General features: G+C 40.1%; 1 protein-coding gene across 10 annotated transcripts in view; it reads right to left on the reverse strand.

Annotated features, from left to right (window-relative positions):
• pou2f1b (POU class 2 homeobox 1b) overlaps positions 1–25496 on the reverse strand; it is a 169787-nt gene that overhangs the window by 49588 nt on the left and 94703 nt on the right. For all 10 annotated transcript variants that reach the window (XM_059968475.1, XM_059968470.1, XM_059968474.1 and 7 more), the window contains 4 exons: positions 14165–14303; positions 12716–12810; positions 8528–8704; positions 2942–3083 (listed from right to left, as the gene is read on the reverse strand). In XM_059968475.1, the coding sequence (XP_059824458.1) occupies positions 2942–3083; positions 8528–8704; positions 12716–12810; positions 14165–14303 (553 nt within the window). The remainder of the gene's footprint in view (positions 1–2941; positions 3084–8527; positions 8705–12715; positions 12811–14164; positions 14304–25496) is intronic.

Below are 25496 nucleotides of genomic sequence, written 5' to 3' on the forward strand. Positions count from 1 at the left end.
CAGCAAGACAAAACCAATTCAAAAATTATCACCCTACGTTCAAACATCAAAGACAGCACCTACGACGCCATCAGAGAATGCCTATCAATAATCTGTTCGCCAGTGACATGATTGACATGGGAGCCTTAGTGTGGGATTCCCCAAAAAAATAACTTGCAAGTTGAGTTAGTAGTAAGGAAAACAAATGCAATGTTAGCATTTCTTTCCCTAGGACTGTAATGTAAAAACAAGAATGTAATGCTGAAGCTTTATATGATTTTGGGCAGACTATATTCGGAATATTATAAGCAGTTTTGGGCCCAACATTTAAGGAAGGATGTGCTGGCATTGGAGAAGGTCCAGAGGAGGTTCACGAAAATTATTCTGGAAATTAAAGTCTTAACATATGACAAGCATGTACTGGCTCTGGACCTGTACTCTCTGGAGTTCAGAAGAATGAGGGTGGATTTCATTGAAACTTATCAAATATCAAAAGGCCTAGATAGGTGGTTGTGGCAAAGGTATTTCCCATAGTGGGCGATATTTCCCTGCACCAGAGGGCACAGTCTCATAATAGAAGGGGGCCCAATTAAACACTGTGATGAGGAGGAATTTCTTTAGCCAGAGAGTGTTAATTCTGTGGAATTCATTGCCACAGACGGTTGTTCAGGCCAAGTCACTGGAAATTGATAGGTTCTTGATTAGTCAGGATGCTAAAGGCTGCAGGGAGAAGGCAGAAGAATGGGGGTTGAGAGGGAGAATAATAAATCAGCAGTGGTGAAATTGCAGAGCACACTCGATGGTGCAAATGGCTGAATTCTGCTCCTATGTCTTATGGTTTTATGGTTAATAATACCTTTGAGAGTAGAAAAGCCAGGCAATTCAACTAAATTTAAATACAATGCTACTAGCTGCAATTGTTTCCAATCCTAGCCACATTTTAGGGAAGAACATTTAACAGAGAAATCTAGGGGAAAGATTTCACCGCATATGTGAGGCATGGAGACAGAACTGTAGTTGTGTGCGTACTGACTTTAAGCTCTTACATTTACCAATGGTTTTGATGGAACAATACGTTCACTGGCAATTTAATATCTTTTGTTTAATTTCCAAGAGATTCCTATTCCCAACTGTTTGCATACTGATAGGACTGTTATAAATGATGTAAATCAATTGGCTGCATAAAACTTGTAACCCACTATTCAAAAAAAATTGTCACTGTTATTATGAATTGCAGTGTATGGTATTCAGTTAACTTGTGAGGAAAGTTCTATCCCAGGCCAAGTCATGACACGTCTCAAGTAAAAGATCAATGAAAACTATGCAAATATCACAGCCATACAGTTATATTTGCTTTAATGTGATCACTAGGATGCCAGAAATGCAAAGGCATGTTTATATATTTTAAAAAGCCCAAATTCCTTCAGAAATTCACATTTTTAATACCACACTTCTGCTGAGGTTGCTAAAATTAAAAAGTAGCTTTCAAAGTTGCAATATACTACCGGACCACAAGAGCATCATTCAAGAGCATCAAAAGCATGCTGCCTTTGACTGGAATCTCAAGTCACTAGATATATTGTCGTCTCGCAAGGGTTTACGAAACTTTTAACTTTTACGCAGATTCTCCCCAACATTCTTATGCTGCCAAGAAAATCCTGTTACTGAGACACACAAGATCCAGATATTAACTCAAAGTAATCTTTCAACATTATGTGGAAATAATATATTAAAAGATTCTGTTCTAACAACATTCCCATCCATGCCCCTAAATGTTCTGTAAACAAATCAAGAATAAAAACTATTTTCATTTAGAGTTACAAACAGCTACAGCTACAGCACAGGCATCTCGTTGGCCCAACCAGCCAAAGCTGACATGGTGACCACCCACCTGGTCCCAATTCCCTGCATTGTGAGCCACAACCCTCCATATACCTATCCAAGTGCATCTTCTCTGCACTTTTTCCAGTTTAACTATATCCAATAACAGGGTCACCCAAACTGTACTCACCAATGACTTAATATACTGTAACTCCAACATAATATCCTAATTCTTCTACGTAACACAATGACTGATGAAGGCCAGCATACTAAAGTAAACCCTTTTTCCCCAACCATCCTACAATATCACTTTCAACCAACTACATACTTGCACTCCCAAGTCCCTCTGTTCCACACCTAGAGTCCTACATTATTTTGATTTCGAATGCATCTTTACCTTTAAATGTATGGAAATCCATTGGCTCACTTCCCTAGCAGATCAAGATCTTTTTGCAATCTGTGATAACTTTCTTCACCATCAACAATGACTCTTAATTTCATGTCCTGAAATTTACTGATCAAGCCTCATGCACTTGTATCCAAATAATTTATGCAAGTAATAAATAACTAGGGTTCCAACACAGAGCCTTGCAGCATACCACCAGTCACCAGGCTCCATCCAGAGAAACCTTCCATCACACCCTCTAACTTCTACCTCTGAACAATTTTTTATCCACCCAACCCAGTTAGATCCCTTGATGTCATGGAACTGAACTTTCCAGAACAACTTACATCTCAGACCTTGTCAAAGGCCTTGCTAAAGTCTAAACAGAAAGCATCCACTACTCTCCCCTCATCTATCTTTTTGGTTGCTTCTTCAAAGAACTTTAAAAGATTCATCAAGCATGACTTCCCAGGCACAAAGCCATGCTGACTCCTCCTAATCAAACCCTATCCAAATGTTGGTAGATCCTTTCCGTCAGAATTTCCCGCTGTGATTTCCCCACTTCTGACGTCAGGCTGACTGGCCCGTTGTTCCTTAGTTTGTTCTTTCAACACATTTTAAACAATGAAACTACATGAGTAATCTTTGGGATCACCACCTCAGTGTCTACCAATGAAGCAAACACATCCCCACAATGGCATCAGCAATTTCCTCTCCAGCCTCCCTCAAGACAGAAACAGGGAAAAGCTCTCAAACCTGCATCATTCAACCACTTTTCAAGCAATGGTTTGAGCTTGCACATGTTCTTAAAGCTGAGGTTCAAGGCTTCAAAACGAGAGATTGTAGTTTGGCTGAAATCATTTCCATAGAGTTTTCCCATGGCAAGTCCTACATCGCCCTAACAAGAGATGTGGAGAATGGAGCAAAAGTTCTTTAATACTTCATGCAAAATAAACATTTCAACAATAACCAATACCAAAATCTAAACAGATAGATTTTATTTAGATAGAACGCTCTAAATTTTATTTCGTAAAAGACACTGTTGGTAGAAGCAAAAAAAAAGAATTGCATTTCCCAGAATGAACAAGATGCAGCAATGTTGATATTATCTTTCAACAACAGTAGGATAATGAAAAAGATAGGTAAATGTAGCCACAAAGTTGCCATTGCCACACTTCCACCTTCTTTATGCAGACAAGAAAGACACCATTTAAAAGAAAATCAAATTTTTGTCAATTTTCAAAACAAAAGAAAAAGTCTTGTTATTAGTAACACACGAGATTCTGAAAATGCTGGAAACCTTGAACAATACGCACACAATGCTGGAGGAACTCTGCAGGTCAGGTAGCATCTATGGAAGGGAATAAACCGTCAACGTTTCAGACCAAAACTCTTTATCAAGACCGTAAAGGAAGGGGCAGAAGCCAGAATAAGAAGGTGGCTGGTGAAACCAGGTGAGGGGGAAGATAGGTGGGTGGGTGGGTGGGTGGCGTAGGGGAATGAAATAGGAAGCTAGGAGGTGATATGTGGAAGAGGTAAGGGCTGGAGAAAGAATCTATAGGCAGGAGAGTGGTCCATGGAATAAAGGGAAGGAGGGGCATCTGAGGGAGGAGATAGGTGGATGAGAAAAGGAGGGGAGAGAGGAGACCAGAATGGAAAATGAAAAAAGAGAGAAGGGTGAGGGGTGAGGGGGAAAAATTACCAAAAGTTAGAAGGGTCTTGATCCAAAATGTTGACTGCTAACTCCCCTCATAGATGCTGTCTGACTTGCTGAGTATCTCCAGCAGTTTGTACATGTTGCTCTAGTTGTTAGTATATATTAGATAAACCAATTGTATTTTTGACCTTACTAGCTATGGCAAGTGCATTATTTACTTATTCTTTGGTTAAAGCATTTATGAAATATTTCTATAATTAGTCAAAATGAAGATTACTTTAAACATGTTTGTTAATTACAACTGTTGTGTACCCCTAGGGTTCACTTTTTCTGTGGACTGTCATTTTAAAACGCCGGGAGAATGAGACTGACTTTTGGACACTGTTTGGGGGGGGGGGGGGGGAGGTGGAGTTATTTGATAGACAATGAATGTTTATGGTTTCTCGCAGTTTGTTTTGAAAAGGGAAATGAGAGGGGTAAAAAAAACATACAAAAGGACTGGCAGGGAACACAAAGGGCACATGGCCAGGAAAAGTGTTTCAAAAGAAGTGGTTTCAAAGCGATTTAATGGAGATATAGGTGAATAGCCATAAAAAATATTCCAATTAGGGCACATAGTGGTTTTGGTGAAATCCATATTGGCCATCCTTGCTAAGAGCTGATATGTTATCCCACTTTTCAAGAAGGGAGGGAAGGAGAAAACGGAGAACTATCGCCCTGTTAGCCTAACGTCAGTCGTGGGGAAGATGCGTGAGTCCATTATTAAGGACGAAATAGTGGCATATCTTGATGGCAGTAATAGGATTAGGCCGAGCCAGCATGGATTTACCAAGGGCAAATCATGCTTGACTAATCTGTTGGAGTTTTTTGAGGGTGTAACAAGGATGTTAGACGAGGGTAAGCCAGTGGATGTTGTGTACCTAGATTTTCAGAAGGCATTCGATAAGGTGCCACATAGGAGATTGGTGAGTAAAATCAGAGCTCATGGCATTGGGGGCAGGGTTTCAACATGGATAGAAAACTGGTTGGCAGATAGAAAGCAAAGGGTAGCAGTGAATGGGTGTTTCTCGGACTGGCTGGAGGTGACTAGTGGGGTACCATAGGGCTCTGTATATGGACCACAGCTCTTTACGATTTATGTCAACGATTTAGATGAGGGCATTGTAAACTATATCAGCAAGTCTGCTGACGATACTAAACTGGGTGGCAGTGTGACATGCGAAGAGGACGTTAGGAGAATACAGGGAGACTTGGATAGGTTGGGTGAGTGGGCAGATACTTGGCAGATGTCATTCAATGTGAATAAATGTGAAGTTATCCACTTTGGAAGCAGGAACAAGAGGGCAGAGTATTGTCTGAACGGTGTAGAGTTAGGTAAGGGAGAAATGCAAAGAGACCTAGGAGTCCTAGTTCATCATTCAATGAAGGTGAATGAGCAAGTGCAACAGGCAGTGAAGAGGGCAAATGGAATGTTGGCCTTTATTACAAGGGGAATTGAGTACAAGAGCAAGGATGTCCTTTTGCATTTGTACAGGGCCCTGGTGAGACCACACCTGGAATATTGTGTACAGTTTTGGTCTCCAGGTTTAAGGAAGGACATTCTGGCAATTGAGGAAGTGCAGCGTAGATTCACTAGGTTGATTCCCAGGATGGCAGGGCTGTCTTACGCAGAGAGATTGAGGAATTGAGGAGTTTTTTGAGGGTGTAACAAGGATGTTAGATGAGGGTAAGCCAGTGGATGTTGTGTACCTAGATTTTCAGAAGGCATTCGATAAGGTGCCACATAGGAGATTGGTGAGTAAAATCAGAGCTCATGACATTGGGGGCAGGGTTTCAACATGGAATTGAGGAGATTGAGAGGGGATCTGATTGAAACGTTTAAGATAATTAAAGGATTTGATATGATTGAGGCAGGAAATATGTTCCAGATGTTGGGAGAGTCCAGTACCAGAGGGCATGGATTGAGAATAAGAGGTCAGTTATTTAAAACAGAGTTAAGGAAAAACTTCTTCTCCCAGAGAGTTGTGGAGGTGTGGAATGCACTGCCTCGAAAGACGGTGGAGGCCAATTCTCTGGATGCTTTCAAGAAGGAGCTAGATAGATATCTGATGGATAGGGGAATCAAGGGATATGGGGACAAGGCAGGGACTGGGTATTGATAGTGAATGATCAGCCATGATCTCAGAATGGCGGTGCAGATTTGAGGGGCCAAATGGTCTACGTCTGCACCTATCATCTATGTGTCTACCACTTTGCTGATGATTGAGAATGCACTGCTTAGATTCTTCAGATTATCTCACATTTTTGTAAATGAAACAAAGTGAATTTTACACATTGTTGGGTAGATATTAGTTTTGTCCTTGTACTGTAACAGCTTGGTCAGAGGCAAAACTAGTTCTGGAGTGGTTCTTCAGTATTAAGGTTGGGATATTTTCTGGTCACATCACTTTTTTTATTCAGTGCTCCAAGCCATTTCGTGACATCACTCGGAATAAATCAAAGTCGCTGCAGACTCTTTTGGTGATGTTGAGTACTTCTGTAGGAGCCAGAGACGGATAATCTATTCAACACTTCAGGTTTAGCATCACATGCTGGTCCTATCAATATTAAAGAATGGATGTCCTTAAAGCCTCTTCTTTCCATTAGCTGTTTAACATGTGGTAGAACTGCAAAGCTTTGATCTGATCCATTGGTTATGAGATTGCTTTCCTCTATCTATTGTATATTGTTTTTGGTAATCAGCATGCTGGTATCCTACATCACAGCTTCACTTGACTGGCACCTCACTAATTCCAGGTATGCCTAGTAAGCTCTTGCAAACCCTTCTGCATGCCTGATTGAGTTGGGATTGATACCCTGTTTTGACGGTAATCATAGAGTGATCATGGTCAGCTGGTGGTGCAGTGACATCAGTGCCGGACTCCGGAATGGAATTTTCCGGGTTCGAATCCAGACGGACCGCTCCCGAGTATGCTTTCCATCCGTGCCGAGTTGAATGTTGAGCTCACAACTCGACCTCGTAAAATAAAGAAAAATACTGTGAAATGTCTGTGTGAGGAGTGGCGCACCACACAGTCTTGTAAGGCATGAAAATGTCTGACGCTGGCATTGCAGGCCCGAGTCGACGTTCCTCCATAGAGTGAGGAATATGTGAATTTCTATTGCTGTACAGATAAAGGAGTGACTAAAGGACAGAGAACATGCTCTCTGTAACTGTAACTCTATATTTTGCATTCTGTTATTGCTTTTTCCCCTTGTACTATCTCAGAGTATTTATGTACTAAATGGACGTCTTGAAAAACTGTTTTTCACCATATCGCAGCACATGTGACAATAATAAACCAATACATGTTAAGAACACCTGCCATTTTTACCTCCTCAGGAAGTGCATTCTAAACTGTAACTATACTCTGGGTGAAAAAAAATTCTTTCTCCAATTCCTTTTAAACTCTTGCTCCTCAGCTTAAAGTTATGACCCCTGCCTTTAGACACCCTGGGTTACACTTTACTGATGGGAACAGCACATCTCCAATACCTCCATATACCCAATCTAAACCAAACATGATTGTGTGCGTGTGTGTGCGCACTCAAAAATTTCCACTCAAGCTCCTTTGTACCAGTCAAATCCTCTGTCCCTAATACAGATTTTTGCTCATTCTCTCTTCAGCTTCCTATATCCTTATATCCTTTATATCCTTTAATCCTTTAATTATATTCTTATATCCTTTAATTATATAATATAATTAAATATAATTGATAAATTCTATATAATGTTATATGGTGAGTTAAGTAATTAAGGTAAATTCTGGTGTGCAAAAAATTAATATATGGAGATAGCAAGCAGTTGAGAAGTTAAGTGGTATGCTAGCTTTTATTTTAAGAGCTGACTTTCAACAGTACAGGTCTCTGCAATTATATAGGGTCTTTGCTGAGATACAGAAAGTGCTGTGTGCAATTTTGATCTCCATGCCCAAATAAACCTTTGGGCAATAAATTCAATAGAGAGTGAATTATTTCAGTATAAATAGGTTCTCTTAGAATTGTGTGAGTCTATACACATTATGCTCAGAAGAATGAAAGGTGATCTCGTTGAAACAAAAGATTCTAAATGCAGTTATCAGTAATAGAGTAGCCATTGAGAAGCTGCTTCCCCGGGATGGTGAAATCAGATTCAGAAAGCACAGACCAAAGTAAGTGACAAACAGGATGGGAAAAGGGAGGAAGTATTCAATGAGGGTTCTAAATCTTTAAAATATTGTTTCAAAGAATTGTGGATATTAAGTTAGTGCATACATTCAGGCTGAAATGCCTAATTATTTAGATAATGGAATTAAAGATAGGAGAAAGTGGGTACATAGGTTGTGGTAACAACTATTATTGTAATCAATACTTCTGCAGCTCAAAGGCTGTAAGGTTTACTGCTGCTGTACATATTAGACCTTAACGACTTATGTGCCTCTGCAGAGCATTACAAATGGCTTCTATGCTAATTTCATTATAAAGTGCACACAAAACACTAAAGTAAAACAACTAATCTACTATGGCTGGAATGCTGTTGTTATTTCAATTTATCAGTAGATATTTTAAATTGCATTCAACAATGTAATCTATTTGGAGACAATACAGTGGTTCAATATGCAAACTACTGCATCAAATCACACAAAAATAAAAAATTGTTTTCCTACCTGAGTGAACCCAAGTTTGATACGTCTCTGCTTAAATGTCTTGGCAAACTGCTCAAGTTCCTCAAGGTCACTTGGTTCCTCTATGTTAGGAGTATCTACGCGCTTTGGTGTCGACTGGCTCTGCTGTACCGATTGGATAGGAGCCGTTGATATAGTTGTGCGTGTTGGTGTTGCTGGCTGAAAAGAATCAATTTTATAACAACTGAGATTTAAAAACATGATACGCTAATCAGCCTAGATCCTAGAATGATCTAGAATCACTAGATTCTGGAAAAGTTCCTGAGTACTGGAAAATTGCAAATGTCCCTCCACTCTACAAGAAGGGAGAGAAGTAGTAGAAAGGCAATTTATTCTGTTAGTCTGACCTCAGTGGTTGGGAAGATGCTGGAGTTGATTCCTAAGGATGTGGTTTCGGGGTACTTGGAGGCAAATGATAAAATAGGGCATAATCAGCATGGTTTCCTCAAGGAAAAATCTTGCCTGATAAATCTGATGGAATTCCTTGAAGAAATAACAAACAGATTCGGTCAATGTTGTGTACTTGGATTTTCGGAAGGCCTTTGACATGGTGCCACATATGAGCCTGCTTAACAAGTTAAGAGCCTATGTTATTACAGGAAAGATTCTAGCATGGATAAAGCATTGGTAGGAGGCAAAGAGTGGGAATAAGGGAGCCTTTTCTGGTTGGCTGCCGGTGATAGTGATGTTCCACAGGGGTCTGTGTTGGGACCGATTCTTTTTATATTAAGTGTTAATGATTTGGATGATGGAATTGGTGGCTTTGTTGAAAAGTCTGCAGACAATACAAAAGTAGGTGGAGGGGCAGATAGTTTCAAAGGAATAGAGGGGCTACAGAAGGACTTAAGACAGATTAGGAAAATGAGCAAAGAAATAGAATACGGTGTCGGTGAGTATACGGTCATGCACTTTGATAGAAGAAATGGAAGGGTTGACTATTTTCTAAATGGAGAGAAAGTACAAAAATCTGAGGTACAAAAGGATTTGGGAGTCCTTGTGCAGGATTCCCTAAAGATTAACTGCAGGTTGCGTCTATGCTGAGGAAGGCAAATGCAATGTTAGCATTCATTTCAAGAGGACTAGAATATAACAGCAAGGATGTAATGTTGAGACTTAATAAAGCAATGACAAGGCTTAAATGAAGTATTGTGAGCAGTTTTGGGCTCTTTATCTTACAAAGAATATGCTGAAAGTGGAGAAGGTTCAAAGAAGGTTCTCGATGTTACGTACCCGTGGGTATCTTGTACCTGTCACGTGACCATGATGTAATTGAGGCTATGCTGGAGATGAGGTAATCATCTTGTGATGGTGGAGTGACATCATTTTCCTGCCAGTGAGAGGTCATATGATAGTTTTTTTTCAAACAGGGTATAAAAGGAGAACCCCACTCTGTGACATGGGCAGTTCGTGGCTGAATTCGCCACTGACTCCATGCTGCTGCGTATTCCAATATTATGACGCAGTTTCGTTTAAAAGTGGAGTTTTACTTTCTGTTTTAAGTCTCAAAGGTTATTGCCAGCAGATTTGCTATAATACTGCTAGTTTGGTCAGTGGAGAGTGAAGATTTTAAAGGAGTTCATAAACCCCAAAGGATTGGGAAAGTTAATATCAACGGTGAAACTGATTTGACCTTTGTTTAATCTTCGCACGAGGAATTAGTAACAAGTATCCATGATAACTCCTGTTCTGCCAAAAGATCAGAGGGTTGGATACAAAGTTTCATCAAAGAAAGGTCAGTGCCTTTAAGCCTTTTTATTTCCTCGGATCGTAAATCCTCCGGGGAATAACATACTTCGGCTGGGATCAGCAGTAACTCCACGAAAGAGGGTTTAAATCATTTCAAGAAGTCTCTCCTTTAACAGACTGTGTAAGCATTTGGACTTTCGCATTACTACTCTAGGAAATGTTTTCGCATTATCGCTTTAAGAACTGTTTGAGCTGCCATATCGCAGCTGACTTCCAGTTAAGTTAATTGTTTGTTTACTTTTGGGTTTTTTACCGTGTTTAATAAATGTTTTATTTGTTATTAAAAAAACCTGTCTCAAATCATATATTCATTGTTGCTGATTTGTAACAACAAAAATGATTCCAGGATTAAACGGCTTGTCATATAAAAACCATTAGACGGCACTGAGCCTATATTCATTGGAATTCAGAAGAATGAGGGGTGACCTAATTGAAACATATCAAATGGTGAAAGGCCTGGATAGAGTGGATGTGGAGAGGATGTTTCCTGTGGTGAGAGAATCTAAGACCAGAAGACACAGCCTCAGAATAGAGGGGGGACCTTTTAGAAAGAAGATACAGAGGAATTTCTTTAGGCAGAGAGTAGTGAATCTGTGGAGCCCAAGTCTTTATGTATATTTAAGGCAGAGGTTGACGGATCCTTGATCGGTCAGGGCACGAAGGGATACGGGGGCAGTGGGGGGAGCGAAGAGGGAGGCAAGAGATTGGGACTGAGAGGAAAATTGAATCAGCTGTGATGAAATTGCAGAACAAGCTCAAAGGGCCAAATGGCCTAAATCTGCTCCTATATATGATGGTCTAAGGGCAAGAATAGATTTACGAATGAATTATTCAATAAGATGACAAATTTTAAAACTAGGATTAACATTATCATTCATTCCAAAAAACATTCCAGGTAAAATTGTTTCAAAGGAAATAATGCAAGATAACACCTCCCCCAATTTACCTTTTCACTAACTGCAAGATTTTGTGTAAAAGGTTATAGTAGAACACTAAAACCAAGTTTCTGAGCCTATGAAAAGCTGAAAAAAAAGAAACTACAGAAGACAGAAATCGGTGGTAAGACTAGAAAATAATGGAAACACTCAGCAAGTCAAGCAGCATCTGTGGAAAATGGAACAGTTAACATTTCAGATCAAAGAAATTTTAGCACAAGAACATCCTGGGAACAGCCGATGTTTTCCAGAAATTTCTTCCATCTGCTTTACAAGTACAGTGGATTACAGTTAACTGGAACTTATCAGAATCAGTATATTTTTAGCTCAATTAAGCAGCTGCCCCAATTAACTGAAGATCTTTCATATGCATCTTTTTTTATCCATGTCTTATTACTCCACAGCCATTGATAATCTTTTGCTGAAAAATGTTCTTGCATTTGTTCTAAGCTGGAGCTCCTGCTTTCCTGAAATGAATTCAGTTTGCTAATACTCTGAACAATTATATAGTTTGCTCTCACAATAAAAGCACTATATAAATACATACCTGCCATGCATTCAACACTCCATTTTCTCCAAAGGCATCATACAGTATAACATTATTTCACTCTGCCAGTGAAAATCAGCTCTTCTGTTCACTCGCCTGGAGTTTATAAACTCCTGTTTCACTTTCTGCAGCTTTCATCTCAAACTGCAAATATCTTCCTTTGCACAGAGGACTCTAGCTAACCACAGCCTTATACCAAATTTCTGAGCAGAAGAGAGATCTGCATTTTCAGCAAAACTACTCTAATCCTATCTGAACTTTCGGAGCTACAGCACAAGTGCCAACTTGCATCAAAAATCAACAATGAAATAAGGTGAAGATGTCCCTTTCTCATGTTGCCCTTTAAGTCAAAGTTCTCAAAACATTTTGAAAAGCAACAACAGCTTTTTATATGATTAAAAAAAGATGAAAAATAAAGACTAGAGGTCTTTCATTCTTCCTTCATAAAAATTCCAACTACTCTCAACGAAATATGCACTTGGTTAGCAAAGCAAAAGGGCAATGCATGCTAAGGTGGGTAATTTATAGCTGGTATCTCCTCAAAGATACTTAAATTGAATCTGTTGAATGGAATCTTGGATCCTAAACTTACCCCGTTTCATTTTCATTAAAGGTATATACTTCTCAGTTACACTAGAATACTGACACAGAAAATTGGTCAGACCATATAAATTTTAAACTACAAGTACGTAAACAAAGATGAAACTATTCTTGTGTTATATCATGGCTTAGTGACATCTTTATCTGAGATTCTGAATGACTTAATATAAATGCAAATGCTGAATTATACAAAAGACCTGAAATTCTTAGCTATTTAGAATGTTATAGTGCATTTTCAAGTGTAACGCCAAGTTTTGTGCATCTAAAAACAAGGAAGCATTGTAACACTTCTGACATATTAAGGAAATTTTTAGCGCATTGTTCTAGTCTCATAAAACTGACCTGCGTGCTGAAGGTGATGCTTGGCTGAGACTGCAGGAGGTTGGCTTGGCTTTGCTGAGGTAGTTGTTGTAGAAGGTTCTGGGCTTGTACGAGACCTAAAATGAAAATAGAAGTACATAATTTTTTTTAATTGCTGTATGCACAACTGAAAGACATAAGCAAATCCATTCATTATTGAGCACCTTTGATCAATTATAAGATTGATGAACAAATGAAAATTTGTAACAACATGTCAAATACTGGAAATACAAATTTGCTATCAACTGCTACAGTTCTGGAGGCTGCTTTATATCTAACACATAAAACACATGTGGTGAGTTACTGACTGTATAAAAGAAAAACTAACATGTTTCTATGGTTAGGGCATCCAACAATTGTTTCTTTTGCCACCACTGGAATAAAATTGCAATTGTCCTTCTTGAACCTTGGATTATCACCTTTTGCAGCTAACCTCTTCTCTTTCTTGCTCTGATTTTGGTGATAAGAGCCCATGATATTCTAGGAAAGAGACTACCATGGATAGAAATTTGGCTAAGTGGCAGAAAGCAAAGAGTGGAAACAAAGGGAGCCTTTTCTGGTTGGCTGCTGGTTACTAATGGCAATCCTTAAGGGTCAGTGTCAGGTCCCCTACTTTTCATATGTGATGTTGATGATCTGGATGATGGAATTAATGGCTTTTTGGCCAAGTTTGTGGACTTGTTTGTGGGTGAGGGGTGGATACTGTTGAGGAAGCTGGGAGTGTGCAGGAGGACTTGGACAAATTAGGAGAATGGAGAAAGAAAGAGCACTGGAATTTAGTATCGAGAAGTGTATGGTCATGCATCTTCAGATAAGGAATAAAAGCATAGACCATTTTCTAAATGAGGAGTGAATTCAGAAATTGGAGCAGCAAAGCAACTTGAGAGTCCTAGTGCAAGGTTCCTAATAGTTAACGATGGTTGAGTTGGTAGTAAGAAAGTTATGTAGATATGATCTATGCTTTCACAAGTTATTGTGTACTACTGTGCTTTACAACCTGGATTGAAGAAATATTGTCTCATTTCTATATACATTATATGTCTATTTACATTACATACATGTATATAGTTCAATGGCAATAAATTTAACTTGAAAAAAAACTAATACAGGTGTCCCCCACTTTACAAATGTTCGCTTTACACTACTTCCATTTTACAAAAGACCTACATTAGTAACATGAGTGAACCTGCAGATGCTGGAAATAAATAAAAAACACAAAATGCTGGCAGAACTCAGCAGGCCAGACAGCATCTATGGGAGGAGGTAGTGACAACGTTTCGGGCCGAAACCCTTCATCAGGAGTGTAGTGACAATGTTTCGGGCTGAAACCCTTCATCACTCCTTTCAGATATGACATTCTTAATTCCCATATCTCAAAATACAGCAATTTGCCCAGATTTTATTTAATTCCATGTTAAAATTGCTCTTCACCTTGCTGTCCCTGTGGAGTTTGTGAGATGATGAACTGCGTTGGTTGCAAGTTGGTGGTGATTGGATGACCCGGTTGCACCAGAACAAACTGCTGCAGATTCAAGTTCTGTTGCTGTAACTGCTGTAATTGTTGCAGATCCTACAAGAGAATTAGTGCTGTATTTTAAGATAAGCATATGCTAAGAACAATGCAGCTGAATGATTTACAGAATCATAAAACAACTGTACTATAACAGTTACTTCAAATAACCCAAAACGCAAAAGGTGCATTTTGATTTCTAACAAATAAAAATCTGATACCGGACAGTTAATTTGTGTAGAAACCCCAATTAAGTATATTCAGTATATTGAATTCAAGATATATTTTTAACTTAAGTCAACAACTAGTTAGTTTTCTGAAATGGTCATCCATGACGCTGTTGCTGATGCCATTCACAGATGAATAAAGCAATTCCAACAAAAAAAAAGCCAAGTTATAGGAAACTGTCTACTCCATTCTGTAAAAGGACTGGATGGTTTGGAGTTTGTAAAACGTGTGCAAGATAGTTTTTTGCAAAACATAGAGGTACCAACTAGAGAAGGGGCAGTGCTGCCATCTCCTGTTAGGGAATGAGATAGGTCAGGTGACGGAGTTATGTGTTGGGGAGCACTTCGGGTCCAGTGATCACAATGCCATTAGTTTCAATATAATTATGGAGAAGGATAGGGCTGGACCCAGGGTTGAGATTTTTGATTAGAGAAAGGCTAACTTTGAGGAGATGCGAAAGGATTTAGAAGGGGGATTGAGACAATTTGTTTTATGGGAAGGATGTAATAGAGAAATTGAGGGCTTTTAAAGGTGAAATTCTGAGGGTGCAGAATCTTTATGTTCCTGTTAGGTTGAAAGGAAAGGTTAAAAGTTTGAGAGAACTATGGTTTTCAAGGGATATTGGAAACTTGGTTCGGAAAAAGAGAGATATCAACAATAAATATAGGCAGCATGGAGTAAATGAGGTGCTCGAGGAATATAAAGAATGTAAGAAGAATCTTAAGAAAGAAATTAGAAAAGCTAAAAGAAGATATGAGGTTGCTTTGGCAAGTAAGGTGAAAATAAATCCAAAGCGTTTCTACAGTTATATTAATAGCAAAAGGATAGTGAGGGATAAAATTGGTCCCCTAGAGAATCAGAGTGGACAGCTATGTGTGGAGCCAAATGAGATGGGGGAGATTTTGAACAATTTCTTCTCTTCGGTATTCACTAAGGAGAAGGATATTGAATTGTGTAAGGTAAGGGAAACAAGTAGGGTAGGTATGGAAACTATGATGATAAAAGAAGAGGAAGTACTGGCGCCTTTAAAAAATATAAAAGTGGATAAGCCTCCAGGCCCTGACAGGATATGCCCAAGGATCTTGAGGGAAGTTAGTGTAGAAATAGCAGGGGCTCTGACAGAAATATTTCAAATGTCATTATAAACGGGGATGGTGCCAGAGGACTGGTATATTGCTCATGTGGTTCCATTGTTTAAAAAGGGTTCCAAGAGTAAAACGAGCAATTATTGGCCTGTAGGTTTGACGTCAGTGGTGGGTAAATTAATGGAAAGTATTCTTAGAGATGGTACATATAATTATCTGGATAGACAAGGTCTGATTAGGAACAGTCAACATGGATTGATGCATGGAAGGTCATGTTTGACAAATCTTACTGAATTTTTTGAAGAGGTTACCAGAAAAGTTGACTAGGGTGTTGTCTATATTAACTTCAGTAAGGCCTCTGATAAGGTTCCACATAGAAGGTTCAGTCGTTAGGTATTAATATTGAAGTAGTAAAATGGATTCAACAGTGGCTGAATGAGAGATGTCAGAGTAGTGGTGGATAACTGTTTGTCAGGTTGGAGGCCGGTGACTAGTGGTGTGCCTCAGGGATCTGTACTGGGTCCAATGTTGTTTGTCATATATATTAATGATCTGGATGATGGGGTCGTAAATTGGATTAGTAAGTATGCAGATGATACTAAGATAGGTAGCACTGTGGATAATGAAGTAGGTTTTCTAAGCTTGCAGAGAGACTAAGGCCAGTTAAAAGAGTGGACTGAAAGATGGCAGATGGAATTTAATGCTGATAAGTGTGAGGTGCTACATTTTGGTAGGACTAATCAAAATAGGACATACATGGTAAATGGGAGGGCACTGAGGAATGCAGTAGATTAGAGTGATCTAGGAATAATAGGGCATAGTTCCCTGAAGGTGGAATCTCATGTGGATAGGGTGGTGAAGAAAGCTTTTGGTATGCTGGCCTTTATAAATCAGAGTATTGAGTATAGGAGTTGGGATGTAATGTTAAAATTATACAAGGCATTGGTAAGGCCAAATTTGGAGTATTGTGTACAGTTCTGGTCACCAAATTATAGGAAAGATGTCAACAAAATAGAGTACAGAGGAGATTAACTAGAATGTTACCTGGGTTTCAGCACCTAAGTTACAGAGAAAGGTTGAACAAGTTAGGTCTTTATTCTTTGGAGCGTAGGAGGTTGAGGGGGGACTTGATAGAGGTATTCAAAATTATGACGGGGATAGATAAAGTAGACGTGGATAGGCTTTTTCCATTGAGAGTAGGGGAGATTCAAACAAGAGGACATGAGTTGAGCGTTAGGGGGCAAAAGTTTAGAGGTAACACGAGGGGGAACTTCTTTACTCAGAGAGTGGTAGCTATGTGGAACGAGCTTCCAGTAGAAGTGGTAGAGGCAGGTTTGATATTGTCATTTAAAAAAAAATTGGCTAGGTATATGGACAGGAAAGGAATGGAGGGTTAAGGGCTGGGTGGGACTAGGTCAGGGTAAGCGTTTGGCATGGACTAGAAGAGCCGAGGGGGCCTGTTTCCATGCTGTAATTGTTATATGGTTATAATATAAACTGTTTGTCAACCTTGTTGAAAACTGCATAAATGTAAAAAAAAATAAAAAATATCAAAGTGTTTGGAGGAAATATAAAACAAATATTTTCTTTAGAGGGCCAACTTTTACTTAATTAAGAAGAATAGTAAATCTAAATACACAATGTGAATGAAAGGTTAGTACAGATTACAGTTTTAAGATTTATTGTTTTGAGTGATAAACACCATCAACTAGCCCACTGATTTATTTTTTGTTCAATCCTATCAAGCTCTAGAAAAATTAGATTATAATAACTTTGCCCCAAAGACTGATCACAATGTTTCTCATTCACCATACAAGACATATTGAAATTACACTTCACTTGTGTTTGACCAGTGACCAATCAGGAGATGAGAAACTTGAAAGAAAGGAATTTCACTCAGGTCTGCTGACCATGTATGAAAGGCAGCAACTCGCAGCAGATTTTTTGGAGTTCTGACCAGCAACCAATTGGCATTTGGGATTGATAAGCAAGAACAAATTAAAGGAAGACAGGGGCAAAGGCAGCAGCACTATAACTCTGGTTACAGTGATTTTTAGGCTTTAGCTCTTTGAGGCTTTAACGAGGAGAGGTTTCAGTCAGAGAAAGTAAAAACGAAAAGCTCTAGGTAGAGTTTTTCTCCCCTCCCTTCTTTACACTTGCTCAGTTAGGACAGTAGAGGTGGCAGGCAGGGTAGCTGAATGCTCCTCTTATGCGATGTGGAAAAGTAGGGAGATCTCCACTGTCCCCAATGACAACAACTGCAGGAAATGCATCCAAATGCAGCTTCTAACAATTCATGTTAAGGAACTGAAGCTGGAACTGGATGAACTCAGGATCATTTGGGAGGCTCAAGGGGTGACTGACAGGACAGAGAGGCAGTTATACCCAAGGTGCAGGATACAAGAAACTGGGTGACAGTCAGTAAGGGGAAAGGGGTTAAAGAACCAGTACAGAGTACCCCTGTGGCCACCCCCCTCAAAACAACTGGTATATCACTATGGATACGGTTGGGGGTGGGAGTGAAGATGACGGCCAAGCTGTGAAAACACACAGCGAACAGGTCTGGGGTACTGTGTCTAGCTCTGTGACTCAGAAGGGAAGGGGGGAGAAGAGGTGCACTGTGGTGGTAGGGGATTTATTAGTTGGGGAACAGAAAGTAGGTCCTCTGGGCGAGAGCAAGATTAACGGATAGTATGTTGCCTCCAGGATTCTCAAGTGGGAGGGTATATAGTCAGAGGTCATGGACCATGTAGGTACTAATGAGACATGTAAGAGGAGTGATGAGGTTCTGCATAGGGAGTTCAGGGAGTTAGGTGCTAAGTTAAAGGGCAGAACCTCCAGGTTGCGATCTCAGGATTATCCAGTTTAACATGTGGCTTATGAGTTGGTGTATGAGGGAGAGCATAAGATCTTTGGATCATTGGATTCTCTTCCAGGGAAGATGGGACTTTTTGCAGCTAAACTGGAAGGGGACTGATATCCTAGTGGAAGGTTTGTTAGTGCTGCATGGTGGGGTTTAAACTGGAGTTGCTGGGAGATGGGAACCCAAGAGCCAGACAGATAATGGAAAGATTGTGGAGACAGATATTGGCAAGACATCAGACAAAGTCAGGAATCAAAAGAATGAACATGATGTAACTAGTGTCCTGTGATGAATATATTTCAATGCAAGAAGTATCATAGGAGAGACGGATGAGCTCAGGGCATGGATCATCATCTGGAATAATGACACTGTAGCTGTTAAGACTTGGTTGCAGGAGGGGCAGGACTGACAGCTCAATATTCAGGGGTTCCATTGTTTTAATAGTGATAAAGCGGGACAGATTAAAGGTGGAGGGGTGGCATTACTTGTCAAGGAAAAGACTGGAAACAGTACCGCAGCATAAAAGCCAGGACCAACAGGCTCCGGGACAGCTTCTTCCGCCAAGCCATCAGACTGATTAATTCATGCTGATATAATTGTATTTCTATGTTATATTGGCTGTCCTGTTGTACATACTATTTACTATAAATTGCTGGTGAAACTTTTGAAATGCCTGTTTCGCTGCTGCTGCTACTGTGCGATCGAAAAATCTCCTGGGGTAAGGCCCCGAATCCTCGGCTTTGCCTGTTGCTTGGCGGCTGGGGCGAAGCACTCGGCAGAGATGGTGCTCGGTTTTGGAGGGCTGGTCGGAGGCTCGAAGTTTTCAGACGGACTCAGAGTTGGCTGTGGTCGGGTGCTTCCAGAAGGCTGTATCAGCAAGGTTGAAGCGCTGGAGGATCATGGCAGGAAGAGTTTTTCTTCCTTCTACCATCTACGTGAGATGATGGGCTGTCGGGACTTTGAGACTTTTTACCGTTCCATGGTCTGCTCTTTATCAGATTACGGTATTGTTTTGCACTGTAGGAACTATATAACGATCTGGTTTTTATCAGTTAGTCTTTTATCAATTATGCTATTGTCTGCACTAATGCAACTAAATGTTAACTATAACTATGTGGTTTTGTGTAGGTTTTTGGTTTGTTGGGTGGTAGTGCTGGTCTCTTGACATTGTGTCTGGGTAGTCTTGTTTGGAGTTCCTTTCTGGGGAACGTGCTGAGATGGTAATGCGATATCGATTCGCAGCAGCCTCTCCGGACTCTGGATTGGGGTTTACCAAAAGTTATGTGGTTTTTCTTGTGTGGTCTGTTTTGTCATGTGCTTTTTTGTGATATCATTCTGGAGAACGTTGTCTCATTTTTTAAACTGTATTGCATTTGTGGTTTCTAAATGACAATAAACTGAATCTGAATTTGAATAGATGAAGATGTAGCGTAAAGATTTTTACTCCTCATGTATGTGAAGGATGTAAGTAATAAAGTCAATTCAATTCACTTCATCTAGTGAGGCATTATGTGTGGAAAAAGGCATGATTGTGTTAATGTGGCTTTTTTGCAGCCCACCCAAGAGTCCTAGGTATTTAGTATGTAGAAATTCCAACGAGAGAGCGTGCAAAACTGGAACTGCGGTTAGGAAATGAAACAGGGCAGGTGACAGAAATTTGTGTAGGTGAACAGTTTGCATCCAGTGACCACAATGCCTTTAGTTTCAAAGTAAATGTACGAAAAGATAAACCTGGTCCGTGGGTTGAGATTCTAAATTGGAAAAAGGATAACTTTCATAGCATCAGAAATGATCTGGCAAGAGTGGATTAGGACAGGCTGTTTTCTGACAAAAGCCTTCAAAAGCAAGATTTTGAGAGTACAAAGCTTGTATGTGCCTGTCAGAATAAAAGATAAAGATAACAAGTGTAGGGAATCTTGGCTTTCAAGAGATATTGAGAACCTGATTAAGAATAATAGGTGGTGCTTAGCAGGTATAGGCAAGTAAGAACAAAACCAGTCTTTATGGAGTAGAAGAAATGCAAAAGAACACTTCAGAAAGAAATCAGGAGGGCTAAGAGGCATGAAGTTCATCTAACAGTAAGGCGAAGGAGAATCATAAGGGATTATGCAGATATGTTAAAAGCAAAAGGATTGCAACAGACAATATTGGTCCTCTGGAGACCAGAATAGTAATTCACGTGTGGAACCAAAACAGATGGGGGAGATCTTCAATGAATTTTTTACATCCGTATTTACTCAGGAGACAGACACAGAAGTGAAGCAAATCAGCATCAACCTCACAGACAGTGTACAGATGACAGAGGAGGTGGTGTTTGCCGGTGAGTCAGACATCTGTTGTGGGAAACTTATTGGAAGGTATTTATAAGGGACTGATTAAGACTGATTAAAGATAGTCAGCACAGCTTTGTGCATGGTAGATAATGTTTAAGCAATTTTACAGAGTTTTCAAGGAAGTTACTAGGAAAGTGGATGAAAGCAAGGCAGTGGATGCTGTCTGCATGGACTTCAGCAAGGCATTTGACAAGATCCTGCATGGGAGGTTGGTCAAGAAGGTTCAGTTGCTTGTCATTCAAGATGAGGTAGTAAATTGGATTAGACATTGGCTTTGTGGGAGAATCCAGAGAGTGATAGTAGATGGTGCCTGGAGGCCTGTGACTAGTAGTGTGCCACAGACATCAGTACTGGGTCCTTTGTTGTTTGTGATCTAAATCAATGATCTGGATGACAATGTGGTTAACCGAATCAGCAAGTTTGCAGAGGACACCAAGACTGGGGGTGTAGTGGACAGTGAGGAAGGCTATCATGGATTGCAGAGGGATCTGCATCAGCTGGAAAAATGGTAGATGGAATTTAATGCAGACAAGTGCAAGGTTTTACACTTCAGTTGGACTAACCAGGGTAAGTCTTACACAGTGAACGGGAGGGCACTGAGGAATATGGTAGAATAAAAGGATCTGGGAATACAGGTCCATAATTTGTGGTAAGTGGCGTCATAGGTAGAGAACATCATAAAAAATACTTTTGGTACATTGGCCTTCATAAGTCAATGTACTGAGTAGAGGAGGTGGATGTTATGTTGAAGTTGTATAAGATGTTGGTGAGGCCTAATTTGAAGTACTGTGTGCAGTTTCGGTCACCCACCTACAGGAAAGATGAAAACAGGTTGAACGAGTACAAGGAAAGTTTACAAGGATGCTGCCAGATCTAGAATAACTGAGTTATAAGGAAAGATTGAACAGGCTACGAGATAATTCCTTGAAGATTGAGAGATTTGATAAAGGTATACAAAATTATGAGGGGCATAGAGAGGGTAAATGCAAGCAGGTTTTTCCCCACTGTGGTTGGATGGGACTACAACAGATGTCATGGGTTAAGGGTGAAAGGTGAGAAGTTTATGGGAAACATGTGGGAAACTTCTTCACTCAGAGGGCCGTGAGAGTGTGGAATGAGCTGCCAGCACAACTCATGCATACGAGCTTGATTTCAATGTTTAAGAGAAGCTTGGATAGGTACATGGACAATAGGGGTATGGAGGGCTATGGTCTCAGTGGAGGTTGATGGGAGTAGGCAGTTTAAATGGTTTGGCTTGGACTTGACGGGCCAAAGAGCCTGGTTCTGTGCTGTACTTCTCTATGACTATAAATACAGAAAAGGTATTTGAGAAACTATACTTATATTGGAGACATAGTTAAAATTAGAAAAAGTCAAACTGCCAGATAAATTCAGTGAGTCAGGCAGCAACTGTGAAGGGAAATGCGCAGTCAATGAGTCGGGTTGAGACCTTGCATCTAGCATCTAGATTGATTGTGCATTTCCCACAGATGCTGCCTGATACGCTGAGTTTCTCCAACAATTTGTTTTTTTTGCTCTGGATTCCAGCATCAGCAGCCTCTGTGCCTCCATATTAAAATTAAAACTGGGTTAGCGAGGAGTTAAGAAGGAAACTTGCTTACAAAATGTAAAATCAGGCTATATTTAATTTTACTATGAATTATTAGAAACCTATCTCTTAATTCTGACAAGTTTTCAAAACTAAAATAACTGCTTTAAAAGCCAAGCACTTAGAAAGCATAAATAGACTCAATCATTGCATTTGTTTCTATAAATAAAATAGATCCAACAGAACTACAGTACAGGAGATTTGAGAGTTAGGAAGGCAGAGAGGAAATTCCAAAAGGGACTCTAGGATAACTTGTTGCCTCTTAGTACCAGGGTTGAAGATGTCTCTGGGCAGTAGCATAACATTTTCAAGCGGGAGGGTAAGTACAGAGATGTTATTGTGCACACAATACATTGGTAGAAAAAGGCCGAGCCTCTCCAGAGTGATTATAAGAGACTAGGAAAGAGGTTGTTGGGGGGGGGGGGGGGGGAGTGGGGTTGCAACTGCAATGAATAGGGACCAATATCTAGTGGGCAGATTTGTTTGGCAAAGAGGTGCAATCCAAAGCAACAGCGAGGCAGATGAAGGCCAAAAGTTGATTCAGAATTGAATGGGAATCAGAATACGAGGTCAGAAAGTGGAGGGATTGAGAGGAAGGTAGATGTCAGAACCAGTAAGTCTATGAAGAAAGGCAGGCAGAAAAGTAATATGCACAATGGAACAAAGGCATAAGTTTATTTATTTTAATGCAATGAGTATTAAGGGCAAAGGAGGTGAGCTTAAGGGTATGGATCAATACACATGGAAAAATTATGTTGTGATTATAACAGAGACTTGGTTGAGAAAAGGATAGGAATGGATACTTAATGTTCCACAAAGTTTCAATGCAAGACCTAAAGAACTGAGCAGGTTACGCCATTCGGCCCATCAGTCTTCTCTCCCATTCCACGTCTGATTTATTAGACCTCTCAACTTCATTCTCTCTGTGACCTTTGATGCCCTTACTAATCAAGAACCTATCAACCTTCGCTTTAAAAATAAGTGATGACTTCGCCTCCACAGCCATCTGTGGCAATGAATTCATACATTTCCCACTCTCTGGCTAAAGAAATTCCTCTTTATATCTGGTCTAAAGGGACGTGCTTGTATCCTGAATATGTACCCTCTTGTCCTTGACTCACCAAATAAAGGGAACAGCCTCTCCTCGGCCACTGTATCTGGGCCTTTCAACGTTCAATAGGTTTCAATGAGATTCCTTAATCATCCTTCTAAACTCCAGTGAGTACTGGGTCAGAGCCACCACTAACTCTTTCATGCCCAGGATTATTCTCAAGAACTTCCTCCGGATCCGTTCCAATGCCAGCACATCTCATCTTAAGCAAAGGGCCCAAAACTGTTCACAATACTATGAATGCAGTCTGACTAACGCCTTATAATGCCTCAGAGGAGTCTGAGAAAATATATAGAAGGAGCTAGGTGGGGAGGTAGCTATGCTATTATTCAAGGACAATATCACAGTTGAACTTTAGAGGGTACATAATGAAGGTGTTACGACTGTGCCCCAACTCTGAGGGGCCGAAGGGTACAAAGTAGTCCACTCCTTTTTGAGAATTGCAAGATCGCTATTAATTCAGGTCAGGAGACCCAGGAAATGAGAGAGAGGGGTTTGGAATATCCTGGCCTCTGCGATACAAAGCCACGGATAACGGCCATTGTCTCTTGGAGACGGAATTGTGTATTGAGTACTGTACTTCATGGAAGCCCTCAGGGAATGATCAGAGTGGGTTGGTTAAGGGATTGCATCATCCCAACCTGATTGACATCTGAGACCCCATGAGTCAGGATGAAAGAGGGTCTGGGGAACAACCCCCTTAGACGCACCAAGAGAAACGCTAGAAATCCTGAGACAGCGTTTAATAACGACAGCCGGTGGAGATCCCACATGTGTCCTTTCCCGTTGCCCGGGATTGAGGCCTTACCACGGAAGACGGCTTAGCTAAAGAAGAGATCACCACTGACGACATTTCGAAGGATCGACATCATAAAAAGGAAAACGGGCAAGTTCTAAAAACATCGTCTCTCTCTCCAACCAAAAGCTGCAGCCTGAATGAACTTGAGTGACTTTTATATTTCCATCGGACAATACATTATCCCCTAGACAACGATAGAGCTATTTCTTATTGATTATTATACCCGCGCTTTTAGATTTCGTATTGACAATGTATATTATATGTATGTTTGCATTGATATTATTTTTGTGTATTTTTATCAATAAATACTGTTAAAAAATAGTACCATCAGACTTCAACGGACCTCTCTATCTTTGCTGGTAAGTGACCCAGTTACGGGATACGTAACAAAGGCTTCAGCCACTGAGTACACATGGATAGAATTCAAAAGTAAGAAAGATGCAATCACTCTCATGGGATTTTACTATGAACTGCCCCCCACTCTTATTTGTTTTGTGCATCTGTGGCAGTTTCTTAAAACAGGGTGCAAGTAATCAATCTAGTAATCCATTTATCAGTAAGTGAGTCTGACCAGGTGGTTGACCATTCTATGGGGGAAGACTTAGGAACCAATGATAAAAGATAAATATAGACATTGCAGGAAGGCAATAAATTGGGCGAGGGCAAATAGTGAAGTATTAGGCAGGAGCAAGGGGAAGTTGATTGGGAATAGCTGAGATCTACATCGGAAAGATGAAGCTTGGTAAAGACCAACTGCAGACTACAGGACCTGTACGTTCCAGTTAGAAGGAAGGACAAGAAATACCAAGTAAGGAATGTTGGATGATAAGAGAGGTGGTAAATTTGGTCAAGAAGAAAAAAAGAGATGTCTTGGGTCTCTTGAAGAACATTAAGATGGACAAATACTTTGGGCTTGATAGGATGTACTCCAGGTTATTGAGAGAAAGGAGATTGCTGGGCTTTAACCAAGATCTTGTGCTCTCCAGCCCAGGCAAAGATCCAGAGGATTATGTAGCTAATGTGGTTCTTTTGTCAAAGAGAAATAGGGATAATCCTGGATATTTTGTAGTAAAGACAGAGCAAGCTGATATCTTTTCTCCCCCAATGTTATGTCTAATAGTACATGCACTTAAATTAAGGGGGATTAAGTTCAAAGGAGATATGCAAGGCAAGTTTGTTTTTTGTACAGAAAACCCGGTGGGTGCCTAGAATGCTATGCCCAGAA

This window comes from Hypanus sabinus, chromosome 4, assembly GCF_030144855.1.
Source record: "Hypanus sabinus isolate sHypSab1 chromosome 4, sHypSab1.hap1, whole genome shotgun sequence".
Classification (NCBI taxonomy): Eukaryota; Metazoa; Chordata; class Chondrichthyes; order Myliobatiformes; family Dasyatidae; genus Hypanus; species Hypanus sabinus.